This window comes from Scyliorhinus canicula, chromosome 14, assembly GCF_902713615.1.
Source record: "Scyliorhinus canicula chromosome 14, sScyCan1.1, whole genome shotgun sequence".
NCBI classification, from domain to species: Eukaryota; Metazoa; Chordata; class Chondrichthyes; order Carcharhiniformes; family Scyliorhinidae; genus Scyliorhinus; species Scyliorhinus canicula.
Window position 1 is genome coordinate 75,870,369 of NC_052159.1, and position 17,385 is coordinate 75,887,753.

The 17,385-nt window shown below is 43.7% G+C and overlaps 1 protein-coding gene across 2 annotated transcripts in view; it reads right to left on the reverse strand.

The window, feature by feature from the left end:
* Positions 1–17,385, reverse strand: part of eif5b (eukaryotic translation initiation factor 5B) — a 141,330-nt gene that overhangs the window by 81,572 nt on the left and 42,373 nt on the right. Inside the window, exons 5-8 of one of the 2 annotated variants that reach the window (XM_038818175.1) lie at positions 14,050–14,255; positions 4,836–4,986; positions 3,815–3,919; positions 2,097–2,183 (exon numbers count right to left, since the gene is read on the reverse strand). In XM_038818175.1, the coding sequence (XP_038674103.1) occupies positions 2,097–2,183; positions 3,815–3,919; positions 4,836–4,986; positions 14,050–14,255 (549 nt within the window). Of the gene's footprint in view, positions 1–2,096; positions 2,187–3,814; positions 3,920–4,835; positions 4,987–14,049; positions 14,256–17,385 lie in introns of both variants that reach the window. The other variant, XM_038818174.1, reaches the window with a different exon arrangement.

Sequence of the window (17,385 nt, forward strand, 5' to 3'; positions counted from 1 at the left end):
GCAGAACAAGTGAGAGTTAAGAAAGTATGTGGGATACTTACTTTGTACTCAAGGTAACAAGGAAGTCATACTAAACCTTTATAAATGTCTGGTTGCACCTCAGCTGGAGTGTTGCATACAATTCAGGGCACCATACTTCAGGAAGGATGGCAAGGGGAGAGGGTACCCAAGACTTTCCCAGGGATTACGTACTTCATTGATGAGGAGAGATTAGAAGCTGAGATTGTTCTTCAAGATAAGAAGGTTAAGCGAGTTCTACTAGCTACAATCAAAATTATATGGGGTTTTAATAGAGCAAGTAGGGAGAAGCTGTATCTTCTGTCATGTGTGCACTAACCTGGTCGTTGATTTAAAATAATCGGCAAAAGGTTATGAGGAAAATTAGAAGAAATGTTTTCAGAGTGTTTTGCGATTCGGAACTGTTGCTAGTTTATTTCTACTTTGTCTTTTCTGTGGCTCTGTTCCAATTATGGCAATCAGTGAATTTGCCTTTCTTTCTATGTTATCTATGCCCGAATACTTAAGAGTTGCCAGGTATCAAATGATGCCACCACAAGTTTCAACCGGCTATCGATCAAAGAGCCAAACACCAGTTAGTTAGTTCAAGGTCAAGGGTACTTTATTTACACACAATTAGTCATGCAACATAAACACTACTAGTTAACTACACCTATCGACTAAGACAACCTGTGCTTAACTTCGGGCACCCGGCTTAGGTCAGAAAACAGTGGCCGCAGTTCAATTCTGGATCTCTCGGGTTCAAAGGAGTAACTGCTGCTCAGCTGAGCTCATCTGTCTGGTAGCGGGCATTGAACTTGGACTCGCTTCTGGTGTTGCTGCACTTGGCGAAGGCCGTGACCGGGGTACCAAGGCCAAGAGAGAGCGAACATATGGCGAACTCTTCTTCTTATACTCGGGGGTTTTCGAGCTCTTCTGGGCGGTCCTTCGATTTGGGCTTTACTAATTGGATGATCCCTGATCACTCCGTTCGATCCCATAACCAACAAGTGGGCGGGATCTGGATGGCTGGGCTTGTCCCAAGCGGTCACTGACCCTGTTGTTTGTATTTCCCTTGAACAGGGAGTGGTGCAGAAATGTCTGGGGCTGTCCCAGTTGCTTGAATACCAGTCCTTTGCTTTGTTGAAGATGAGCCATCAAATGCTAATCGGACCATTAAAATGCTAATTGGACAGAATTTCGATACGTCTGGACTTCTTGCTTACGAATATGCATTTCAGGCTCTGAGTCTGCCCGAGTCTTGGCTTGTCCATTTTACCCGCCAGGCTTTGCGAGTTTCTCTGTGCCTAGTTGGAAGTGGCCATCCCAGATGGCTACAGAACACACAACCTAAAAGTATGGTGAAATCGAAGCCCACAGGACCTTTCAAAAAGGAATTGTACTTGAAGAAACAAATTTGCAGAGCCATGGAGTTTGGGATTAAATTGGACAGCTCTTTGACAGAAGTTGCACAGGCATTACTGGCTGAATGATTTTGTCTACATTCCAAATTGTTTCCTTCTGCATTCCAAAGCTCAATGATTCTATGCCCTCATTCAATGCTGCTGCAGCAACACTAACCAATTGAACTCAAGAGGTCTTTGCCATGTCGTGCCAGTGGTCTCTTCGAAAGAGACAGACAAAAATGTTTTTTAACTAAAAAAACTGAAAGAGTAGGGCTTTATTAAAAAAAAATAAACTCGAGACACCCGACGAATCATACAGGTGCTCGAAGATTAATAAATGCAGAACACTGGAAAGGAAAATAGATTCTGCCCTGCTCTGCAGACAGCATGCAGAGAGCTCATTCTGTCTGAGTTATGCAAGAAAGTGGATAAAGTGTGTTTTTGTGCATCGCTGAACAAATACAAGTTGTACTATTTTTGCCCGTCCTACCTCACTACCTTACAAGTAAGTACAGAACATTAAGAGTCAACTCCAATAAAAGCAAAATGCTCAAAATTGTTCATGGGAACAACTTGCACATTAAATGCAACAAAATATCCACAACACATCTAAATTCCTAACAGGTGGTATAACTCCCGACACAAGGCAAATAAAATTACGAACATTTTCTCTTTGGAAATAAAATTACTAACCTGGTGTGGGTTCAGACATCTCTTCTGGTGTCTCAGTCATCTCCAGTTCGAGTTCTTCTTGTACTGGGGTTGAGGTGACCTCCAAAGCTTCTGAAATAAAGCAGCATACCATAAATATTTCAGAATATTTTTGGGTCAGGAAACCAGAGCATTTGAAACAAATTATCCAACTCATTATCCAAGTAAATAAGCAAAACAAAAGATTTGCCTATTTCACTATGAAATGGCTTTCTTTATTAATACGGAGCATCATTTTAGGGTCTCATTGTGTTATAGCACCAATTCTCTTCTCCACCTTTTTTTCTGCAATTCGGCACCTCTATGAACATGTATTGTAGCAGAAGTAGACTGTTCGGCCACTTGAGCCTGCTCGCCATTCAATAAGATAATGCTTGATCTGTTTGTGTGTTTTTAATTCTACATTCTCATCTATCCCTGATAAACTTTGATTTCCTTGGCTCACAAGAACCTATCTACCCACCTTGAAGATACTGAATGAATCTGCCTCGATCACCCTTCTGAGGCAGAGTTTTAAAGTTGCACAACCCTCAGAAAAAAATAATTCCCCTCATTTTGGTCCTAAATGGGTACCCCCAGTAATAAAATGTGCCCCCCCTAGCTCTAGACTTACCCACATAATTTCCACGTCCAAGTCCAACTTGTAACAGCAATACAGGAGCTTATTTACTTGGGTTAAGATTTTTTTTTAAATAATAATTTACAGGATGCAAACATCCCTGGCTAGGCCAGCATTTATTGTCCATACCTCATTGCCCTTCAGAAGGTGGTGGTGAGTTGCCTTTTTGAACTGCTACACTCCTGGACGTGTAGGTACACCAAGTGTATGATTCCTCTGGAGGTTCCCAGTGTCACAGATGTCAGTCTTCAGCCAATTCAATTCACTCCATGCGATATTAAGAAAGAGCTGAAGGCACTGGGTACTGCAAGGGCTGTGGGCCCTGACCATATTCTGGCCATAGTCTTGAAGACTTGTGTTCTAAAACTTGCCGCACCCCTAGCCGAGCTGTTCCAGTACAGCTACTACACTGGCATCTACTCGGCAATGAAGAAAATTGTCAGGCTCCCCAACTGTCTATTCCTTTGAAGGACTGTCCTACAAATCTTCTGGGTCTTGCCCGCCCATATAAAGAATAGTATTAACTTCTTGACCCTCTCCAAAAAAGATTTGGGAAGGAAACCCACAGACATTAGGGGGAAAAAATAATAATTCTGGCAGAATGTTCATCTTGATCGACAAAACCCTGCCTGCCAAGGAAAGGGGAAGTTTATCCCACCTTTGCAGGTCGGTCTTGACCCTACTTACCAGAATAATATAATTCAGTTTACGAAGGTGAGCCCGATCTCGAGTCACTCGGACCCCAGATACCTAAAACTGGATTTGGCTAAGCAAAATGGAAGCACCGCCAGGTTGGCTCCCTTCCCCCAGGGAGTTCACTGGAAAACACTTGTTTCCAAATTTAAATTATATCTGGAGAAGGTGCAGAAGTGCCTCAGTAGTTCCATTATATCAACCATAGTGGGGACCCGGTCCATCACAAAAAAAGTAAAAGATCAGCATACAGGTACATCCCTAATTATCCCCTTCCACTTACCTAAAGCCCTCAAAATGATAGCCAAAGGCTCAATCCCCAGTGCGCACAAAAGATTTAATTGAAACTATCCAGGCTTGTGAAGTAACCTGAACACAAATCACTCACCTTCTTTGTTTTCCTCTCCTTTGTTCTCCTGCTGCTTTTTCTTTTTTCTGGTATCATAGACTGGTCGTTTCTTTGGCATTGAATCTCTGGATGGCACATCAACACCTGTGAAACCGAAGTACAATTCAGGACAAGACTTTTTCTTAAAGTACATTTTCCTCCACTACATCATTTAGATGCAACCCACTGCTTTCTATAATGTACAGCATTCTTCAACCTCTTTGTTTAAAACAAAAACAACACTTTTCTGTCAGTCAGGGGAACAACATCTATGAATCAATGCAGCCAACTTGCCAAAATGCTTCAGCATAATTAGAAGTGAGGATTTGTAGATAGAAAGCCATGCATCCAGTGAAATGCTACAGTTCCCCCACTGCAGCTTCCAATTATTTCTTAAATTATTCCAGGGCATTCGTCCCAACTTCAACTGGAGGGTTTTTTCTATGCATTCATCACAGCACAATGAGAAAAATCCTGATATTTGTCCTTGTTTTTCCGTTCATTAGTTTGAACCTCATCTATTCTTGCAATTTAACATAAAAATTCTGGATTTACTTTTTCCATTTCTTTTAATGTACTTCGACAAGATCACATTTCAGACACATTCTTTTCAAACTGAAAAGTTCAAGTTTTTCTTGATAACATAAACATTTGGACATAATATTACTTATTACTCTTCACATCCTTGTTGATGTTTCACAAATTCCATTAATTTACTGCAGAGCAGGTTACAGCAGGGGTCTTTAGTGGTCTGATTTTCATAAAGACGTGCAGTTTAATTGTTGTCATGTGTCGAGTTATTTAGACCCTAAAAAATGTATCACCATCCACAAATAGCGAAATAAGCAGACTGATATCTTTAAGTTGCATTGAAAAGTATACTGTTCTACTAATTGTTCCAAAAGCTCCTGTGGTCTTATTTGCATTAGCTATGAAATACCTCCACTGCTGCAGTAGATACCCTTGATACCTTAATACTATGAAATAATATGAAATGTAAATATTCCAACTTTATCTATACCCTGAGCACGAAGAAGCTCAAGTGTAGCCTCAGCTCTTGCTTTGGCATCTCTCTGGGCCTTTGTCAACAGCTTGCCCTCCTTTTTCAAACGTTCTTTTCTCTCTTTTTCTTTTTGTTTTTTCTTTTCTCTGCGTTCCTGTTCTACTTTTTCCTGCAAATTCAAGACATTTCAGCATATTAAACAAAATGTTTATGAGCAACCACTTTACATTTCATTCAGTGCAACTAAAACACGGAACCAAAAAAAAGCAATTTACTGCGGATGCTGGAATCTGAAACCAAACAGAAAATACTGGAAAATCTCAGCAGGCTTGGCAGGATCAGTATGGAGAGAAAAGAGCTAACATTTCATGTCCAGGTGACCCTTTGTCAAAGCTAAAAGACAGAGAAAGTGGGAAATATTTATACTGTGGAGTGAGAATGAAATGAAATGAAAATCGCTTATTGTCACGAGTAGGCTTCAATTAAGTTACTGTGAAAAGCCCCTAGTCGCCACATTCCGGCGCCTGTTCGGGGAGGCTGTTACGGGAATCGAACCGTGCTGCTGGCCTGCTTTGGTCTGCTTTCAAAGCCAGCGATTTAGCCCAATGTGCTAAACAGCCCACTAAAAGATGTCATAGCCACAGAAACCCAGGAAACAGGGTGCTAATGGCCACAGAAACTAAGGGAAAAGAACGCTAATGGCAGTTCCCAGAGAGAACAAAAGGTGTCAACGGGCAAACAGCAGAGAAACTAACATCAGAGGGTAAACTGTGACAGATGTAGATGTGGGGGGGAGGGGAAGCAAAGGGGAGAAAGGGTAAGGAAAGGTGGATAAGATCAGCGGCGTGCAGAGGGGGGGGCCGACGGTGCGTTGGCCCCGGGCATCCATTGGATGGGGGCATCAGCAGATCTTCCTCAAGGCTCCCCTTCCTCCCATTCGCTTCTACCCGCAGAGTGTGCGTATGCATGGGGATGACATCAGCAGCCGCTGATGCTCCCGCGCATACATGGACTTCCGCCGGCCGGCGAAGTCCCTTCGGCCCCGGCTGGCGTGGCGCCAAAGTCCTTCCACGCCAGCCGGCTTTGTCCTGGATGGTGTCAAGCTACAGACAACGTAACCCGTGCAGAAATGGGAAACATCCCACGTCTTCCTGCGGACGGCTCAGCTTGATTAAAGTACTACATAGGGCTCACCTGACCAAGGGTAGAATGAATAGTTTCTTTCTGGGAGTATTCCCGGGAACTGGCCATCCACATCCATATCTTCTGGTCGTGTCCCAAACTGGTAAGCTTTTCAGTCTCCTTCATTCGCACCTTGTCAGCAGTTCCTAACGTTGATTTTGAACCTTAGCCTTTGGTGGTCATTTGCAGGATGGCGTAGTTGCTGGGGCTGCAATTAGGGTGAAGGCAGATGTCCTCACCATTGCCTCGTTCGTGCCTGGAGGCGAGTTCTCCTGGGGTGGAGATCTCCTACTCCGCCCAGCATCTTGGTCTGGTTGGGTGACCTAATGGATTTTTTTTCATCTGAAGAAGGTATTGTACATGGTTCGGGGGTGGGTTCTATCTTCTTTAAGGAATGAGTCAGCGCTAGTTTCTGTGAGGGGGGGGGGGTTGTAGTTTATGGGTAGGGATAGCGTTTTTTTCTTTTGTGTGAGTTTTATATTATTTTGTGTTTTACCCACGATAGTTTCGGTTTAAATTTATTATAAATAAAAAATCGTCAATAAAAATATTTTTTAAAATATCAAAATGCGGACCTCCTAAAACTACAGGTTTTATACCAAAACATATGAATTAGATAGTCACAGCAGTAGGATAAGCACAGAGTCTATAAAGGGATATAGACAGATTAAATGAGTAGGCAAAAATGTCAGGTGGAGTATAATGTAGGAAATTGTCCACTTTGGGAATAATAAGGAAGCAGATTATTATTTAAATGAACAGGCAGCTCAGTGGCGCAGTGGGTTAGCCCTGCTGCCTCACAGTGCCAAGGTCCCAGGTTCGATCCCGTCTCTGGGTCACTGTCTGTGTGGAGTTTGCACATTCTCCCTGTGTTTGCGTGTGTTTCGCCCTCATAACCCAAAGATGTGCAGGGTAGGTGGATCGGCCACGCTAAATTGCCCCTTAATTGAAAAAATGAATTGGGTACTCTAAATTTATAAAAAGACTACTGTGTACAGTTTTGCTCTCCTTTTTTCGAGGGAGGATATACTTGCATTGGAGGTGGTTCATTGAAGGTTCACACGGGTTGATTTCTGGGATGAGGGGTTTGTCTTGAGAGGAACGGTTGTGCAAGTTGAGCCTGTATGTATTGCAGTGTAACGGAAAGAGAAGTGATATTATTATAACAGGTTTCTGAGGGGGCTTGACAGGGTAGATGTTGAGAGGATGTTTCCCCTGGATCGGGAATTTAGAAATCGGTGGGCACAGTTTCAAAATGAGGGGGCCTCTCATTTAAGATCGAAATGAGGATAATATTTTTGTTGTAGGTTGTTTATCTTTGAAATTCTTTTACACAGAGACCAGTGGAGGCTTGGTCCTTGAGTAGGTTCAAGGCTGACTCAGACAGCTTTTTGACAGACATTGGAGTCGAGGGTTATGGGGAGCACAGCAGCATAGTGAATTTAAGGCCACGATCAGATTAACCAGATTAACAACGAAGATGGCTGGATTGGGAAAATAGCCTACTCCTATTTCTTACATATGTTATGTGTTGGGTGGCACGGTAGCATGGTGGTTAGCACTGTTGCTTCACAGCACCAGGGACACGGGTTTGATTCCCGGCTTGGGTCAGTGTCTGTGCGGAGTTTGCACATTCTCCCCGTGTCGGCGTGGGTTTCCTCCGGGTGCTCCGGTTTTCTCCCACAAGTTCCAAAAGATGTGTTTGTTGGTGAATTGGACATTCTGAATCCTCCCTCTGTGTACCTGAACAGGTGCCAGAGTGTGGAAACTAGGTGATTTTCACAGTAACTTCATTGCAGTGTTAAATGTAAGCCTACTTGTGACAGTAATAAAGATTTTTATTATTATATTTTCACTGAAACTGACACAAATTTGGGAGTCTGAACAAGTACTGACTAATAGTGATACCCAGAAATTGCTCTCATTTGGTTCTATGCACCTCTGAGGGTGCACTGTTGAGGTTCCCCAGAATATACTCCCAAAGCAATCAGTGAATCGTTGTCAGCATCCACTTTTATGCTGTTAGTTTTGTGTTGAATGTAATACACTCAGGCTCTAATTGCCATACTAAGTTGATAATTACTTCCAAATGTTCTCTCTGGCCCTGAAGGCTAATTTATATTTGTGAAATATCAAATTTCTGATCAAAGTTTTGTCAAGTTTACAATAATGTAGGTCCTTTCTTCACCTGATCAATCATTTATTAAAATTGAAAGTGAAGTTTACACAGTGCCAAGTTTGACGTTATGAGAGGCTTTCTGATATTCATTCATGGGATATGGGCATGGCTGGCAAGACCACTGCTGCCTCACAGCATCAGGGACCCGGGTTCAATTTTGGCCTTGGGTCACTGTCTTTGTGAAGTTTGCACATCCTCCCCGTGTCTGCGTGGATTTCCTCTGAGTGCTCCAGTTTCCTCCCACAGTCCAAAGGTCTGCAAATTTGGTGGATTGGCAACGCTAAATTGCCCCTTAATGTCCAAAGGTTAGGTGGGGTTATGGGGATGGGGCGAGGGAGTGTGCCTGGATAGGGTGCTCTTTCAGAGTGTTGGTGCAGACGGCAAATTGATTTTGTGCAGTTATCCATGTCACAAGGAAACACGTTTGCCGGTGTAACTGCCTGAAGGATTTTGCTGTCCCTTGGCCCCAGTGAGAGCGTTGTGATGCATTCAAAAGTGTGGCATCGGAGGAACTAGATGTTGAGACCATGTTCAAGTTTTAAATATATTGAGGAAACTTGTTGTATCTTGATGGATAACTTAAAGCTATCATATCACTTAAATGCAGACACTAGGAACCAGAAAGAACGTGATGTCAATTGACAAAAAAGAATTGCAGGATGACCCAAGGAATGAGGATGGTATCCTAGGAGAGGGCACACAATGGATTTCTAATGACCTTTCCGTGGATGCTGTTGAAATTTTGTGCTTTTATGAGCATGCATATTTCAAGCAGCTACTATGTGCAGGTTTAACAGGAAAGAATTTATGCAGAGGTGCAAAGGATGAAATACAACAATGTTAAAGAAATCCATGCCAGGTTCCCGAGCACCTTATGAATGAACTATGCTTGGAATTAGTAATTGAAAAATTAATAGGCATTTTCTACAGAGATATAATCGCAAAGTATCAAAATAAATACAGAAAGATTTCTTGAGCGGAATCTAAATCAATTAAATTTGTGAATAAATGTTAGTTGACCAGAAGAAACTCTGTACATTTAACATGCTGGTATGATCTCGAGGGAGGCGCTTAAACCAAAACACCTAGCTTTTAAACTTGAAACAAATATGCCACAAGATTTCACGAGAAGAATTTTAAAAATATATATTTAAAGCACAATAACATACAGGAAACACCACCCTCATGAACAAATAAAACTTAAAATAAAAATCATCCCCCCCCCCCCCCCCCAACCTTGTAAAGCAACTGATGGTGACCAACTCCCTGGAAAAGGAAATTAAAGGCTGCCTTCTAGAGTAGAACCCTTCCACCAACTTGGTGTACTTGAGCTGTTCAAGATACAAAAATTCCATTAGGCCGAGACACTGGGCGGTACTGGGGACCTCCACCCAAGCAGAACTAGAGTCTGGGCAATCAACGAGGCGAAGGCACCTACATTCTCATCTGCAGCACCAGCCAGTCCGATACACCAAAAATAGCCACCAGCTGAATCCCCCGAATCCCCGCTATGGTGCCGAAAAAGGAGACCCAGAAGCTTACAAGTTTAGGGAAAGACTAGAACCAGTGTATAATTCACCTGTCCCCCAGCACAACGTTTGCACTGATTCTCCACCCCCGGAGAAGAAACCATTCATTTGCGCCCTGGTCATGTGTGCCCTGTGCACCACCTTGAACTGGATCAAGCGAAGCCTAGCGCAAGAGTTAACCCTGTGCCTCCCCCCTCTCTCTCTCTCTCTCTCTCTCCCCCCCCCCTCTTCCTCTCTCCTCCCTCCTCCCACCACCCCCCCCCACCACCCCTCCCTCCCTCCTCCCACCACCCCCCCCCCACCACCCCTCCCTCCCCCCCCTCCCCCCCCCCCCCCACCCCTCCCTCCCCCCCTCCCTCCCCCCCTCCCCCCCCCCCACCACCCCTCCCTCCCTCCCCCCCCCACCCCTCCCTCCCTCCCCCCCCCACCCCTCCCTCCCTCCCCACTCCCCCCTCCCTCCCTCCCCCCCCCACCCCTCCCTCCCTCCCCACCCCCCCCCTCCCTCCCCCCCCACCACCCCCCCCTCCCTCCCCCCCCACCACCCCTCCCTCCCTCCCCCCCCCCCCCCCCCCCCCCCCGCCAATCAAAAACTGGGTCCAGTTCACCCTCCCACTTTTCCTTTACTTCCTCCAATGAAGCATGCTCAGTCGATAGAATCCAGTCATAGATATCAGAAATTCTCCCCTAACCCAACTCGGATAGAGACAGGACCCTATCCTATCCAAGAGTGAGGGTGAGGATACCAAGGGAAATGAGGGAATTGCCTTGTACAAAAAAAATCACTAAGCTGCAAATACCGAAATACATTAGATTGAGAGGTGGAACATCTCCGATAACTCCTCCATACCAGTGAAGATGCCCCAAAACCTCGCCAACCCCTCCCTCCCATATGTCCTGAACGACAGGTCCAAGCCAGATGGCACAAACAAATTGTTCCTGCAAATAGGGGCCAACAGTGACATGGAACCCAGCATAAAATGCAGCCTAAACTGCCTCCAAGTCCTCAGAGTGACAACCACTGGGCTCAAGGGGAAAAAAAAAGCGGGGTAGTAAGCAGGGCCTTCAAACTCGAACCTCTGCACGAGCCCATCTCCATTCTCCCCCATATAGAATCTGGATCCTTAAGCCACCCCCACACCTTTCTAATATTTGCAGCACAGTAATAAAATAAATTAAGTAGCGCCAATCTCCCAGTTGCCTTTCTCTCTGGAGAAATGTCTTGTGAATCAGCGGGGCCCTACCTGCCCAAATAAAAGAGAATGCCATTTTGTTGAACCTACCAAATAAATATTTGGGGAGAAAGTCTGGGAGATACAAACAAAAACCTCAGGAGGATGTTCACTTTTAGTCTGCACACTGCCCAAGGATGTCCCACTTTTTCAAGTGGGTCTTAACTCCATTTTCCACACTAGCAAAGTTAAGTTTATGAAGCGAGCCCCAATCATGGACCATGAGATTCCAACATAACAGAAGCTAGCCCGGCCAGGTAAAAAGATCCCTCCCTGGGGGATTCACTGGAAAGTATTTATTTTTTTGTCCAGATTCAGCTTTTACCCAGAAAAGGAGCCATAACTTCATTATCTCCTCTACATTGGTCTGTGAAATACAGAAGCAGATCATCTGAATATAATGACACCCTATGCCACCAGTCTGCTCCTCCAAAATCACCACTGGCAGGCAGAGCTCCAAACGCATTGCCAATGCATTCACCTACAGCTTAGTGTTAGAGTTCAATGACAAACTGGATCGGTACCACCCACACTCTAAGATCCTTATCCTTCTTCAGGATCAGGGAAATCAATGCCTGCGTCAATGTGGCCGGCAACACCCCGCGGGACAAGGAATAATTGAACATATCCAGCAATAACAGGATCAACTCACCCGCAAACCTTTTATAGAATTCGATCGGAAACGCACCCAGACACAAGAGTTTTACCAAATTGCATTAACCGGCTTCACTTCATCCCATCATCGACTCCAACTCCTCCCTGCTCCACCACCAGAAAGACAACCCGTCCAAAAACTGCATCATTGGCAATTTCTCCTTTGGCGGCTCTGATTTAGAGATCTCGATAAAAAGCCTCAAATGCCACATTAACCTTCCCTAGGTCGGAATCCAACCCCCACCTGAATCCCTTATCTGCACCATCTCTCGAGAGGTAACCTGCCACCTCAGCTGGTGCGTCAAAAGATGACTGGCCTTCGCCCCATATTCGTAAAAGGTCCCCTCGAGCGTCACAGCTAGTTCACCGCCATTCACGTTGAGAGCAGCTCAAATTCAGTCTGCAATTTCTTCCTACCTGCCAAAAAACCAGTGTCGGGGCAATCGAGTACCGGTGGTCCACTTCGAGGATTGTGTCCCCAGCCTCTCCACCCCTTCCAAATGCATCCTTACAGGAGTTTATCTCATTCCAAATGCCACCTTCAGAGCTTCCCACAGCACAGAGTGAGAAACCACCTTGTTCCTAGCTCCACAATGGTGGAGGATATCTGCTCACAGAATCCCTTGTCCACGGGGTCATTTGAGAGGGGCTTGACTCCAACATAGACGTGAGGAAAAAAAGAAAACTCCTTATCCCCAAGATCCATAAGTCTGTCTCCCCCCCCTAATCTGTTCCATAAAGACCAATATTGCATTTGCCACCCTTGATGGACTCTCTCCCACTCCCCTCATGCACCCCCCCCACCCCCACTCCCCCCCCCCACCACCATGAAAAATAAAAATCACATGCGCTCACAGCAATAAATACAGATGCAAATGCAACTAACAATTAGTTCTCCCCCTTCCCATGTTTCTTTACGATCTCCTCAAAATAATAGTCTCGCTCTTTAAAAGTCACTCAAAGACGTGCAGGGTACATCACCCGAATCACGCATTACTTTTGCACAACTTGGCCTTGGTCTTGTTGAACACCGCACACCTTCTCGCCAGTTCTGCTCCCATGCCCCCTCCACCACCCCCACCATCTTCTGAAACATCCTGGACATATAGTCCGCAGGATTTGGGCCCTCCAGCAGCCCAACAATTCTGATTTTTGCCTTCTGAGATGGTTTTCCAGATTGTCCACCTTGGCCGTTAACGCTTAATGACTGTCAGCCAACATCGCCATCTCTGCTTCCAGGGAAATAATCTCGTCAGTCTGGTTTGAGAGGGCCACGTCTCGCCTCGCCTTGCTCCTTTACATTCTAATCTGTCTTCACAAAGCTGCATGGATGGGGGTTAGAGCCCTTCCATTGCTTTATCAAAGTCCTCAGAGACCATCTGCTGCTGTTTCTTGAATTCCTCTGCCAAGAAGCTTGCCTGCATCTCAGCAGCCCACGGCGAGGCAAGAGGCACAACAGGGGTCTTCGCCATTTTCTCTACTAACGAGGCTAGAGGGGTATCTGAGTCCAACAATGATTCTTTGCCCGTCTGCTGCTTTGCTTTATACTTGTTGAGCATTACTTTTATGTGGGGACCTTACCCCACTGAACTATTGAAGTATGCCCCCAAACATCACCCAAAAACTGGGCGAAAAGGGCCAAAAGCAAAGTACTCTGATGGGAGCCACCACGTATGTGACTGCTCACCACATAGCTGCCGGCGGACAAGGGATTCTGTCAACTGTACAAGAATTAAACAAAGCTGGTACTACTAACTTAATATATTTCATAACCCTCATTATTTAAACATAAAAATCTTAATAGATAATTTCTGATTCTGTTTTTAGTTCCAATCGAAGCCTTTACACATTATAGGATCTTGAGGGTCCTTTCAGTCCTCCTGGGACCAAATCAAAGTGTGCCACAGATCAAAGGAATTCACTTTGATTCTCATTCCGTTTCCCAGCCTAGTACTAAGACTTCCAGAGTTCTGCTCTCTCTCTCTATTTGCAAGGATTTCACTGCATAATCTTATCCACTAATCCAGGTAGATCTGACTATTTTTAATTCCTCGTGAACTGAACCTTTTCATTTCGAGCAAATCCTGCTTAGTGGTTGCAGATCAGGAATATCTCGATTCCTAATGGCTTCTGCACTCCTTGTTCCAACAAAGACATGGAAATACCAGCACGACCAACCTACCACAACCAAAATCACCACTTGGATTAACAGGTTATTCAATATTATGCTTTGAGTAAAATTATATTTGTCCAATTAAAAGAATAGAAGCCAAAGCACTTTTGGGATGTTTGAGACATGTGATACAACAATACAGAAATGCAAGCATCTCTTTCTCATGTGTAACAGTTGTAAGCAGAGCTAATGTATGGTGTGGCTTAATCACCCCCAATCCTCTTTGCACACTACCTTTCAGCAAAAGTAAAATTCTAAACAGTTGCTTATTTAAGAACTAACATACCTGCTCCAAGCGTTTGGCTTCCAGTTCCTCCAATCGTTTTACACGTTCTTCTTCCTCTCTTTTTTGCCTTTCTTCCTCTTCTTTCAATCTTGCAAGAGCTTCTTGCATAGCTTTTACTGTAGCTTTACTGGGACCTGCTTTCTTCTTCTCTTTTTCATTCTTTTTCTTTTTGTCTTTTTTCTTTTTCTCGCCATCATTTTCTTCACCTGCAAGTTATAAATAGTGGTCACCATTCTGAAATCCTAATCAATAACCCCTTAACCCACCATAATCTTTACACAGGAAAAATAGATCAATTACAAAAGACAATGAAATTGGAAGTATTTTTGCTCTTTTCTAATTGTTATACATTGAACCCAAATATTACACAAACATCTCTTGCCAATTTCATTTCTACACCCCAAAAATCTCATTCTACCAAATAAATATTTTACCAAAACAAAATTTCTGCAAAAATACACGTCATTAAAATATTTTGGATCAACTAGGTATCTGGCACAGAATCCCATCATTATGTCTCCAAATCAATTCACATTGGTTGAGAATTTGGTTAGCTAACATACAGGACCCAATTTAGTGAGACACTCACATGGTCCATTTCAAAAGCCTTAATTTCAATTTTGCAGAGCCACGGCTTTATAGCTCCTCGACCCCTTTAGAAGTACTTCTCAAGTTTAGCTGGCAAAAATCATACAATTTAGTCAACACAGAAGACTGATAACTATGGCATTAGGTTTCAGAATTACCTGGAGCATACAGTGAGAAAAACGCCAGGTTTCCGTATCAGTTTAACTCCCCATCAATCAGCCAGAGGGATGACCAATGAGCAATCAGATCCTGAAATTCTGCAATCTACTTAGATCAGGTATTAGGTTACCAAATCTGCCATAGAGAATTAACTTGGTTCTGAAATGTCACCATGTTACCATTGTAACCATAGAAATTTGCAGTATTAATGAAAAGTGTTGAGTCTTTGCTCCAGATATCAAAACTAACTCCTGTATCCTGTTCTCTATCAATAGCTCTTCTTTCCCTGCATTAAATTAATATCTATTTTCCACTTCATAATTATCAAAACCTCTAACACATTTCCTTTCAGCCTTCTCTACTTCAGTAAAAACAGTATCAGTATCTCAAACTCTCCTCATAACTCTAGTTTTCCAACTTTTGCATCATCCTGCTGAGCCCATGCTAAAGTGCCTTATAGCTTTAATCTCCTTTCCAAAGAGACAGACATTTAACTATAATTGTAGCCTAACCATCACTTTGGACAAATTTATCATGAACCACTTTTTGTCAAGCTCAAAGCTGTGAAAGTAGTACAAGGGTCGGGCACACATAGGGTTAATGTTGGTCTGAGTACACTGATGTAAGAAGACACATGATCTGGAACCAGGGATCAATGTGGTGTTGTACATACCTAAGCATGTAGACAGCTCCTAACCTGTACTCTTTACTTTTAGTATAAATTATTCCGTTAGATAATCTAGATTTACAGTTAAGTTATGGAAAACCACGGAAACCCCTAAAACATACCGATCTGTAACCAACACCTTCCCAACAGTGGCTCCAGGCTAATTTTTAGGAAATGCACACGAACCTGGCTGCTGATGAATAAAGAGCAATAGATGCTTATTTCACGTTCTCCCAGTGTGTGCGTGGGTTTCCTCCGGGTGCTCCGGTTTCCTCCAACAGTCCAAAGATGTGCAGGTTAGGTGAATTGGCCAGGCTAAATTGCCCTCAGGGTCCAAATTGCCCTTAGTGTTAGGTGGGGTTACTGGGTTATAGGGATAGGGTGGAGGTATGGGCTTGGGTAGGGTGCTCTTTCCAAGAGCCGGTGCAGACCCGATGGGCCGAATGGCCTCCTTCTGCACTGTAAATTCTATGAAATCTATGAAATCTGTGATTATGGATGATTTTAATCTGCATATAGATTGGGTGACTCAAATTAATCACAGTACAATAGGAGGAAGAATTTCTGGAGTGTATACGGGTAGTTTTCTGGATCAGTACTTTGAGGAACCAACAAAGGAACCGGTCATTGTGCCTTTGTCGTGAGAGAACCCTTGGGGATGAGTGACCATAATATGGTAGAATTCTTCATCAGAGTGAATAGTGAGGTAGTTGATTCTGAGACCAGGGTCCTGAACCTCAATAAAGATAACTATGATGGTATGAGGCATGACCTGGCTATGACGGACTAGGAAACATTATTGAAAGGAAGAACAACTGACAGGCAATCAAGGAACGAATAGGTGAACTCTAAAATTTGTTTTTCCTATTTGGCGCAAGAGCAGAAAGGGAACTGTGGCAAAATCATGGCTTACACGAGAAATTGGAGATAGTGTTAGATTCAAAGAAGAGGCAAGCAAATTAGCAAGAAAAGCAATAGACCCGAGGATTCGGAACAGTTTAAAATTCAGCAATGGCAGACCAAAAGATTGATTAAAAAGGGGGAAATAAAATTTGAAAGTAAACTAGCAAGGAACATGAAAACTGACTAAAAATTCCTATAGGTATGTAAAAAGAAAAAGATAAAAACTAATGTAGGCTGAGGAACTAAATTAGTATTTTGCTTCTGTCTTCACAAAGGAAGACACAAATAACCACCGGATTTCTGAAAAGTTTTAGTGAGGAGCCAAAGGAAATTAGTCTTCGTAAAGAAATAATTTTAGGGAAATTAGCAGGATTTAAAGCCGATAAATCTCCAGGGCCTGATGATCTTAATCCCAAAGTACTTAAGAAAATTGCCCGAGAAATAGTAGATCTGTTGGTGATCATTTTCCAAAATTCTTTGAACTCTGGAATGGTTCCGAGAGATTGGAGGGTAGCGAATGTAACCCCGCTATTCCAAAAGGGAGGTAGAGACAAAACAGGGAACTATAGACCAGTGAGTCTAACATTGGTGGTAGGGAAGTTGTAGGAAATCAAAGATTTCATTGCACAGCTTTTGGAAAGCAGTGGTACAATCTGAGAAAGTCAGCATGGATTTATGAAAGAAAAATTATGCTTGACAAATCAATTAGAATTCTTTGAAGATGTAACTAACAGAGTTGACCAGGAGGAGCTGGTGGATGTGGTCTATTTAGACTTTCAGAAGGCTTTTGATTTGTAAATTTAAAGAACATAGGGCGCAATTCTCCGCACTCACGACGGTGCGGAGAATAGCGGGGTTCGTAAAATTTTACGGCCACGCTAGTCTGACGCCCTCCCGCTATTCTCCCCCCGCCCCCACGCCCGACTCGAATCGCTGCCGCCGTTTTTTTACGGCCAGCAGCGATTCTCAACTGGACGATGGGCCGAGTTCCAAGCCCTTTACGGCCGTTTTTACGAACG